Source organism: Pelophylax lessonae (assembly GCF_965119305.1).
Source record: "Pelophylax lessonae genome assembly, chromosome: 9".
Lineage (NCBI taxonomy): Eukaryota > Metazoa > Chordata > Amphibia > Anura > Ranidae > Pelophylax > Pelophylax lessonae.
Genome location: NC_138776.1, coordinates 235,827,793 through 235,838,438, shown reverse-complemented (window position 1 = coordinate 235,838,438; position 10,646 = coordinate 235,827,793). Strand labels below are relative to the sequence as shown.

At 45.9% G+C, this 10,646-nt stretch overlaps 1 protein-coding gene across 1 annotated transcript in view; it reads right to left on the bottom strand.

Moving 5' to 3' along the window:
* Window positions 1-1,546: 1,546 nt before the first annotated feature.
* The window catches only part of LOC309564848 (transmembrane protein 176B-like), a 30,324-nt gene continuing 21,224 nt past the window's right edge, over window positions 1,547-10,646 (bottom strand). Inside the window, exons 5-6 of the mRNA XM_082269534.1 lie at window positions 9,179-9,295; window positions 1,547-1,749 (exon numbers count right to left, since the gene is read on the bottom strand). Coding sequence (XP_082125660.1) covers window positions 1,684-1,749; window positions 9,179-9,295 — 183 coding nt within the window. The 3' untranslated portion in view covers window positions 1,547-1,683. The remainder of the gene's footprint in view (window positions 1,750-9,178; window positions 9,296-10,646) is intronic.

Here is a 10,646-nt window from a genome sequence, read left to right as displayed (position 1 = left end):
CGTCTCATGTTCCTGTGGGAGATTCCTGAACCCTTCTAGGAAGCATCACTGGTATGCCTATGAACTGTTAGCTATATACTCAGTGCATATCTTGTTTATATACTGATTGTATGCTTTATCTGTTTATTTCCATTTTCACCTGAAATCAATCCAATCTATTCTCAATCCTATTTGCATATCCATTCTATCTGACTTATATCCTCTTTCATGTGACCACCATTCTTTCACTGGAATAAAGCGTAAAGTTACAAAAAGGTTATTACAGGATTGAAGGTTTAGCTGTATGTTGAGCTGCACACACGCTTGGGGCATACATGTAGTGAGAACAGAACAGTAGTATTAAGGAGTTCTAGATAAAATGGTGATTGGATCATTGGGGACTGCACTGATAGGCTGTGTAAAATTGTCAGCGGTTCAAAAATAAATATCAGGACAAAAAGTGAAGGAAAACCCAACATTTTGGAATGGTCTGTGTGAAAGAAAGGATGACCAGTTTCTCCAGCGAGAGACAACAGACAGCAAAAAAATAACCAGGACTTCCTTATTCTATGCAAAAAAAAAAAAAAAAAAAAGTTTAGACTAGATTAAGCAGGCTGTCCTCTTCAATGTTAAAATATGTGCGCACTAGTAACACGCTTTAGATACTACTGTATATGGCATACAGAATAACACAGCATTACAAAGTCTGGCTGGTGCAGCAGTAAAGATTTCTTTATTGTGACAGTGGTGAGATGGCAAGGTTACATTACAGAAAATATAACAGGTGATAATCATGGTTACCTAAGAAAAAAAAAAAAAGAAATTAAATGCGAGTTTGTGAACATTACATACTGTAAAATCATAAAGATCTTTTGTGAAACTGCAAAAGGATAATGAGCGGAATATAAACAGTTCAGAACGGACACAAGGCTAAGGTCTCCTCGAATGCTTTCCAACCTGAAACCACAAATGAAAAAAAACAGGGAAATTACCCTTATACTAAGTTGCCCAACACGGGCAGCAGTCCATTAAGAAGAATCTGTCATAGTTCCCATCCAGCTCTCTATTATGTGAAAATGGTTCCGAACCGACATTTGGCCACTCAGGCACAAACTCTGCATCCTAGAGGAAAAGAAAGTTTAAACTCTGCTCCATTCTCAATAACAAAGATTATTTCCAATGGAGGAACAGAGAAGTCTAGCTATAAAAAATGGAATGGGAAAGGAGACAGATTCTTTTTAAGACAACTTTAAAAGGAAAACATACTGAGATGTACTGGTTCCCTGGCTGTCATACTGATCCAGTGGTTTCTATGTTTTCACTAACTCAGGACAAAGATGCTGATTAGGGGTCTTGAATCTACTCTGACCTTTCTGACTTGATTGTTCTAGGTCAGCAACTCAAAGCTCTAACAGCCAGGCAACTAGGTCAGCAACTCAAAGCTCTAACAGCCAGGCAACTAGGTCAGCAACTCAAAGCTCTAACAGCCAGGCAACTAGGTCAGCAACTCAAAGCTCTAACAGCCAGGCAACTAGGTCAGCAACTCAAAGCTCTAACAGCTAGGCAACTAGCATTACTGGAAGGAAGCCAGCAATGATAGCTTGCCCATTTCTCTCAGTACAGGATTCATAATATTTTCTTTGCATTTTATGGTTTTAGGAAGCCAAAATAAGCCGGTGTTAAACGCAGATCAGACCTTCCTCTTTAGGCAATGATAATGTCTTGGGTGGGGTTTGGTGACAGCAGAGCATCATCATTCTCTTCAACTTTCTGTGAGACAAAAAATATATACATATTAGGTGTACTTGGTTAATTGTATCAAAAGGAAAAGAAAAAGATGGGGCTTTTGGGAGGCCAATGGGAAGAGGAGGATCACAAGTCTCACACAATTATTGCATAAAATACATATTTTATTAAATCAAAAAACAAATATATATATATATATATATATATATATATATAAAAAAAATCACAGACATATCAAGGTCAATTCATATAAAAGAAACCGCATGTGTAGAAATATACTCCCATTAGGGAGTGCCAATACTACTGTATCAATAGAGGTTATTGGTCTCTATATTGCACGGTCTAGGGGTCCCCAGCAAGCCGACACGTTTTGCAGCAAGGCTTCCTCAGGGCCAGAGAGACCAAGACAGACCGATATTTCCCACTGCACCAGGGAGCAGAACGACCACATGCGCTGATGGGCAGACCACCCAAGGCCACTAGATCGAAGGAGCTCCAAACTGAAATAGCTACACCGGTATAAATCCAATATGGCGTTCCATTCATCATCTAAAATGTCAATAATTGGCGTACAGCTCAATATATTCATATTAGGGAACATCCTGTAGCAGTAGTGATAGAGCCTTGACATCAGAGGCTATCCATATGAGGCAGACAGTCCCAAAATAAATCCCGGGTGCTTCACATATAGACCAGTGCCATGGGTAATATTCCCCTGGGCCACCAGAATGGGCATGTCCTTTAAACCACCAGCACCAGGGGGGCCTACCCATTTTTAACCTACTTAATATATGTTAATATTGTTGTTAAGAAAATACGTATATAAGTATATTTTGTATCAACCATCAGGCCACAAACCACCTTTTTCAAGTGTCACTGCAGACAACCCCAGTGGCAGCCTAGATTTTAGCCTTTTTAATTACCCAATTGTGCAGTTACGTTAGTAACCCTAAAAGATGGTATACTGGTTCCCTATTGGCTAAATTAGTACTACAGCCATTGCCAACTTTGCTGCATTTTCAGTGTGGCTTGCCCTCCCTCTCAACATCATTGCACAGCCCCTTGTCAAATCTCCAGGGATTGACCCAAAATGCGCACTGTTGCACTCCTATCGAATACAAACTCTCCAAAAATTAGAGTGGCGTGTGCTCAATGCATGCATGGGCCTTGGTCAGAAGATATTATTAAGTGTCTGTTTGTCCTCTTTGGTGATAGGATAGTGATCCACAAATATCTTAATGGTGACCAAAGTATAGGGAAAAAAACTAGTAAAAGGGAGTTTAACCACTTCAGCCACGGAAGGATTTGACCCCTTTCTGACCAGGCCCCATTTTGCGATTTGGCACTGCGTTAATTTAACGGACAATTGTGCGGTCGTGCGACGCTGTACCCAAACTAACTTTACGCCCTTTTTTCCCCCACAAATAGAGCTTTCTTTTGGTGGTATTTGATCACCTGTGCGATTTTTAATTTTTGCGCTATAAAAAAAGAGCGACAAATTTTAAAAAAATATATTTTTTTCACATTCGGACATTCCCTAAAAAAATAAAGAAATTTAACATTTTAGGCCAATTTGTTTTCTGCTACATTTTTTTTTTTTTTTTACCAAAAATATCGCAATAGAATTTTTGTAAAATCTTACCGTAAAATTAATTTCTCTGAGTCCTCTGACAGTCGCCGCCCATTCATACAGTCTTCATGATTGGGTATAGGCCTTCTCCGCAGGAGCAAGCTAGGCAGTAATTTTGTCAATACAACAAACATTAACATACAGACACACCCACAGGGGGCCGTCCCTCTGGCCTATATCCTCCAGCCAGTACCACTCTAATTCAGTTATGTAGCAAGTAGTCCATGAAAAACCGTCAACTCCAGAGAGAGGGACGGGGGTGGCGACTGTCAGAGGACTCAGAGAAATTAATTTTACGGTAAGATTTTACAAAAATTCTATTTTCTCTTACGTCCTCTGACAGTCGCCGCCAATTCATACAGTCTTCACGATTGGGACGTCCGAAAGCAGTGTAGATGTGAGGGGTGGGAAGACGCAACCTTAAAATAAGCAACGCAGCACCCAGGTCAGAGAAAAAACCTGAACTGAACCAATAGGGTAAGTAAAGCTCAACAGGAGCTAACCCAGGGAAAAAATGAAATAAACCCCATGAGTAAGAGGCATTAAAAAATAGCATGTCTCTTTAAACAACTGCCGCACTCAAAACTTTGCGGCCAAAAGAAGCATCTGAGGATGCCAACACATCAAGTTTGTAAAACTTAGAAAAGGTGTGTACAGACAACCAGGTCGCCGCTTTGCACACCTGAGCCACCGACACCTGGTGGCGAAAAGCGCAAGATGCACTAACCGCTCTAGTAGAGTGCGCCTTAACAGGGAAGGGAGGAACCCGACCCTTAATCGAATAAGCTTCCACAATCGTCTGTCTGATCCACTTGGAAATGGTTGCCGCAGACACCGCTGTACCCTTCCGAGGTCCCTCAGGAAGGACAAATAGACAATCCGACATCCGGAAAGAATCTGTGACGGAAAGGTAAACCTTGATCGCCCGGACCACGTCCAAGGAATGCAAAGCAAATTCCTTGGGATGCTTAGGCTTCGCACAAAGCGAAGGCAACACAATATCCGCATTGAGGTGGAAGGCTGAAACCACCTTAGGAAGAAAAGATTTATTTGGTCGCAGGACCACTTTATCCCTATGAACAACCAGATAGGGGGAGCGGCAAGACAGAGCAGCCAACTCTGACACTCTGCGAGCAGATGTAATCGCCACTAGAAAGGCAACTTACTGTGATAACACAGGCAGAGGGATCTCTCTGATGTTCTCAAAGGGAGGTCGTTGTAAAATGGACAGAACCAGATTCAGGTCCCAGGGAGGGAAGGGAGTCTTCCTCGGGGGAGCCAGATGACGCACCCCCTGAATAAAGGTGCGAATCAAGGAATTAGATGCCAAAGGGCGCTGAAAAAGAATGGCCAAGGCCGATAATTGGCCTTTGATCGTGGCCAGCGCCAGGCACTGATCCACCTTAGTCTATAGGAACGCCAAAACCCTCGCCAGTGAAAAGGAGCGGGGCTGAAGACCTTGTGACTCACACCAGGCAAAATAAGCCCTCCAGGTGTGATGATAAATCTTCCTAGGAGGAAGCTTTTCTAGCTTTTAGCAAGGTAGGAATGGCAGCCGACGGGGTACCCCTGTCTCTCAAGACTTGGCTTTCAACAGCCAAGCTGTCAAAGCCAGCAACTAAAGCAGGGTGGAAGATCGGTCCTTAAGACAGAAGATCATTTCTTAGTGGAAGCCACCAGGGAGGCACCACTAAAGCGTCCCAGGCGTCCGCCAGAGGATCGCAAGATCGAGCCACGAACCTTTCCACTTTTTTGTTGAGACAGGATGCGAACAGATCCACGTCCAGAGGCCCCCACCGAATACACAGAAGGTGAAACCCCTCCGGGTGTAAAGGACCATTCCCCCTGGTCCAGGGTCTGATGACTCCAGTTTTCCACACCTGGAATCCACAATAACGGCCGGAAGGACTTGCCTTGTGTCAGAATCGGTGACTGGAGCCACCACAAAAGATCCAACCTCACCTGGTGGTTTAGAGAAAACCTCCTGTCCAAGACTGAGGATGCTTTTCCCACCTGGCAAGGATCTCTGCCCCATAGTAGAGCCAACATAGGAGCCAAAACCTTGGTGAACCCCCTTGGAGTCGAAGCGAGACCGAAGGGCAACGCTACAAACTGGTAATGCTCCTCTGCGATTATGAAGCGGAGATACAGCTAATGACCCTTGTAAACAGGGATGTGCAGATATGCATCTTTTAGGTCAATGGAGGCCATGAACCCTGGACTCAGAGATGCCACCACCGACCAGATGGGCACGATGACCCTTTGGGCGAGAAGATCTTGAACTGCCCATTGTAGATCCCGGAAATGATCGGGAGTCAGATGGAGATAGGATGGAAAGAATCTGTCTGCGGGGTGAGATTGGGACTCGATCTTGTACCCTGAACGCATGAGCTCGTGAACCCACCTGTTCTGAATGTCGGACAGCCAGGGCTCGAGAAAACAATGCAGACGTCCCCCCACCCTTGATACGGGTGAGGACATCCCTTCAGGAAGGGGTGGACTGGGTTGCCTGCCCAGCTTGACCCGTTTTGGGCTTACCCGCCCAAAATTTGTTGTGACCACCGGAGGCCTTGAAGGACTTACCCTTTTCCTGTGCCCCAAAGGCACAAAAGGACCCCCGGTTAGTCTTAAAGGAGGGACCCCGCTTAGCATAGGGAGGTTTCCCCTTCAAGACTTGAGGCAGGAGAGTATTCTTACCCCCAGTAAGCCCCTTGATCAGCTCATCCAGAGAGTCACCAAAAAGGCGATCCCCCCCCCCGCATAAGGGATGTCAGACACTGTTTTCTTAGAAGCGTGGTCGGCCAGCTTTTCAGCCAAATAATGAGGCGGATTGCAATCCCGACCGCGGATAGACGTGCGACCAAAGGAGCCTCGTCCAAAGCCACGTCACACAGGTACATCAAAGCCTGTGCCATTTGGTCCAACATGCCCAGCGCACCAGCAGAAACCGACTGCTACCAGAGCGCGCCTAAGCACCTTGGCCCATTCTGCGATAGTCTGAGAGACCATCACTGAGGCGAACACCGGTTTCAGCAGGGAACCTGCCACCATATACATGTGGCTGGAAAGCGTTTCCACCCTTCTATCCGCCGGGTCGTTAAACTTCGGGGAGTCTTCCACAGGCATCAGGGTGGATTTATTCAGTCTGGAAACAGTGTGGTCTACTTTAGGAACCACAGTCCAGCAAGAAACCGCAAAGGGATAACGGTACTACCAGCGTCTGCTTAATGTGATGCCATTGGTCATTTACCGTTTCCTGAAACTCCTCGGGACAAGGAAAAAACTTGACTCGACTTCAGGGTCTTGCGGGTCCCGAAGGAAACCCGCTTACCTGCCATGGAGGGCTCATCATCAAGATTTAAAGCCTCATTAACAGAGCTAATAAGTGCGTCTACCGCAGCGCGTTCACGTGCTGTCCCAGGGGATGAATCCCCCTCCTCCACATCCGACTGAGAAGACAGGGACCCCACAAGGGGGACGTCGCCCATGGCAACCAATTCAGGCTCTGAGTCAGAAGACAGAGGGCATAGGCCGTTTCTTTGTAACTCGGTCAGACACCAGCAGATCAACTTTTGACGCTAAAGTCGCAAGTGCAGCAGATAAAGAGGCTAAGCAAGTGGGATCAGAAGTATCTGAACCACCAACTAGGTCTGTGGGTAATTTGCTATCCTGGGACTCCATGTTAGCAAAGTGCAAAAAAATGACACTGGCCCTTTAAAACGGCGGTTTCCGTGGACCCCTATCGCAAACTGCACTTACAGGTTGAGACCCTTCCCTTAACTAAAGCTAAGCTGACAGAGTGCTAGAAGAAATATAGCCAGAGAAAACCAGCAAAATATCCCCCCCCCCCCCAGTGTCCCTATACTTGCCCCGCTGCTTTTGAGAACTCTGTTTAAAAAGAGGAAGAGGCAAAAGCCAGCCCTGAGCCACAAAAAAATGGTGCCTGATAGAGTCAATGGAGGAAAAGCACTTAGACAGGACATCCGCCACACTAAAGATGGTGCCCGATCAGCGCTGGCAATGATGATGGAAAATGGCTGCTGCCCTCACTCTGAGGCCAAACAGCCAGCCCTTACCAAACATGGCGGCCGGGCAAGCAGCGCCAAAAGCCGCAGAAGACGTCCGCACTGGCCCCCACCGGGATCTGCACAGAGCACCCCCGGGGAGAAGGAAGCCCCCACGCTCCCCCCCCGTATGGCAGTCTGCACCGCAGGAGCGCCCCCGCAGGGACAAGGAAGGTAAGACACAGGGGGCCATCCCACGACCATGAGGGGGATATTACAGCAAACGTTACATGTACTACCATCCCCAGAGTGGGCCCACTCAATCCCCCCTCCAAACCTGTTCCCAGGAACAGAGGGGTAGTAGTACTCACCATACTGCAAACGTGGGCACCGCTCAGACACGGGAGACCTCCCACCCTGGGTGGGGGTGCTGTCAGCCAGGAAGGATGCTAGCAACCCGAAGTTGAGACATCCCAGCGAAGATAGGAAAACTTTGCAGTCTCGTCCTCTTTGCAGGAGCACTGTCGTTGCGAGGCCTGGGCGTATCAAAAGCCTGCGACGCTCGATGGCAGACTGGGACTCCATAAGGTTCTATTTTAACCAGTCCAAAGCCCAGCTCTGCTGACGCTTGTAGTCCTCCAAATTCTGACTAACTAGCGTAGGTGAGAAAAAAATAAAAAGCTATTTTTAAAAGAAAAAAAACACTTTTCAGAAATAAAACAAGAAACTAGGTCCCAGCAGGAAAGACCAAGCTCTACTCCTGACGCTAGGCAGCAAAGAACTGAATTAGAGTGGTACTGGCTGGAGGATATAGGCCAGAGGGATGGCCCCCTGTGGGTGTGTCTATAGGTTAATGTTTGTTGTATTAACAAAATTACTGCCTAGCTTGCTCCTGCGGAGAAGGCCTATACCCAATCTTGAAGACTGTATGAATGGGTGGCGACTGTCAGAGGATGCGTATTTTTATTGGTTTGCGCAAAAGTTGTCTTGTTTACTAACTACGGGAAAGATTTATGTAATTTTTTTTTTTTTTTTACTAGTAATGGCGGCGATCTGCGATTTTTTTGCGGGACTGCGACATTGTGGTGGACAGATCGGACCCCTAACTGACATTTGACACTTTTGGGGGGGGGGGGGGGGACCAGTGACATTACTACAGTAATCAGTGCTATAAATATGCACTGTTACACTGTTACTGTAATAATGACACTGGCAGGGAAGGGGTTAACACTGTTGGTGATCAAGGGGTTAAATGCTTACTGACGTGTGGGGGAGGTGGGGGTGGGTTCTGCGACAGACCAAGAGATCGCAGGTTCAGCTATGCTGAATCCTGTGATCTCTTCCTGTCTGTCACTGAGAAGATCCACCTGCTTTGTTTACATAAGCAGCCGGGTCTTCTCACCATTTCCCCGACGGTCGTCTAAACACAGCGGGAGCGGGGATTCACTAGGAGTCCAGCGAAGTAGGACCCAGGGGAGCCGCACTGCCACAGTAGTATTACTGTATCACTGTGAGCAGTCGGCAAGTGGTTAAAAAGAAATGCGGCCATTCACTGAAATTGGAAGAGCAGCGGTTTAACCATAATCACCGTAAAGGGTTCTGAACTGTTCGAGCAGTAAAGATGTGGAATTCTCTTCCACAAGCAGTGGGATCAGCAGGGAGCATTGAACGTTTCAAAAAACGATGGGCATCTTAATGATCAAAACATACAGAGATATAAGTTTTACAAACCACATTTCACACACACCCACACAGGTTGAACCGTATGGACTGGTGTCTTTTTTCAGCCTTACAACCATGTTACTACGTCGCTACTTACCTCACATTTGCAGGAGCTGAAAAACACCTTCAGCCTGTAGATCAGAGTTATAGCGGAAACACAGATGCCCCAGATCATTATCAGCATGGACATAATGATCACGCCGAACAGCAAGTCCTGTACAAAGGAGAGGAAAGTCAAACCAACTGTTCACAAAACATTCAGTCATTCCTCAACTACAGGAACTGTATTCCAAATGTTTTATTGCCTGAGAAAAACGGTTTAAAACACTAGCTAGAATTACTTTAAATTTATTTTGGGTAGAGTGGGAAAGGGCCACAACCTTGGTCAGGTTTTTTTTTTTTTTTTTTTTTAAATTTCTGTTCATGTTCCTGATTCACAAAAGGAAGAGAGGGGAGATCTCAGCTGGGACGCAGGGAGCCTATAAACCCAACACAGGCTCTCACCCTTCCATAATTATCTAAAACTAAAAAAAGTTTTAGCTTGAGCAGCTTTCAAAGTTGGAGTGTGAATAGAATAGGAAACAAAATTTTTCTCTCAAGGGGGTAGAGCCTTTGGGGTTGATTTACTAACACTAGAGTGCAAAATCTGGTGCAGCTCTACATAGAAACCAATCAGCTTCCAATTTTCTTTTTGTCAAAGCTTAACCACTTTAAGACCGGAGGATTTTGCTGCTCAATGACCAGGCCACTTTTTTCAACTTGGCACTGACTTAAGCCTCGTACACACACAACGAATTTCCGCCGACCGGTCGTCCGTCTTTTGTCCAGAGTCCCCCTTTGGCCTACAGAGGTGAGCACATGGTTTGCTGCCACCATCTTTGTTTGCCCTTTGGAGAAGTTCTGAGTGGATGTTTCAGTTACTTGATTCCCTACCTACCTACTTGTTGAGCTGGCGGAGTCCCTATTGGAGGTTCTAGCTGAGTCAATTTCACCCCTGCCTATACATTTGTGGAGTCGGTAAGAGTACCTACACATATCATCGCTCACCCGGTCTGCATGTTTGGTGTCCCCTTCCCCTTCTCTGCGCTCTATTCAATATCCATCTGGTAAGCAGCCATTTCCACTGGATAGGTGTCCTGTATACTTTTTGCTTTTCTTCATACAGCATTCGGTAAGGGGTACCTACAGAGTCTGTTGGTGGTGGTGCCTTACTTATCTATCTTCATTGACTCTCCTTTGCACGAGACCTGTTGTGTGCACATCACTTGGGTGTTGTCTGTTTTTGTCGTTTTGTTTGTGGTTTTACGCTATGGCGTTTGCCCTGTTTTATCTCCTATAATTCAACCTATACGCTGCTGGAGATCCACATCGTTACCACGAGGTCCCTTGATCCCCAAGTTCTGAGGCGGGCTCGGAGTTACCCTTTATTATCTGGCCATTCTTTTTCAGAATTCTGTTAAGCGGTACCTGCACAAGGCTCGAATCATTTATCTGGTGTTATTCCCATATAATTTTTGGATTTACACTATGGTGCCTTTTCTTTTATTTTTAATGTCCTATTGATG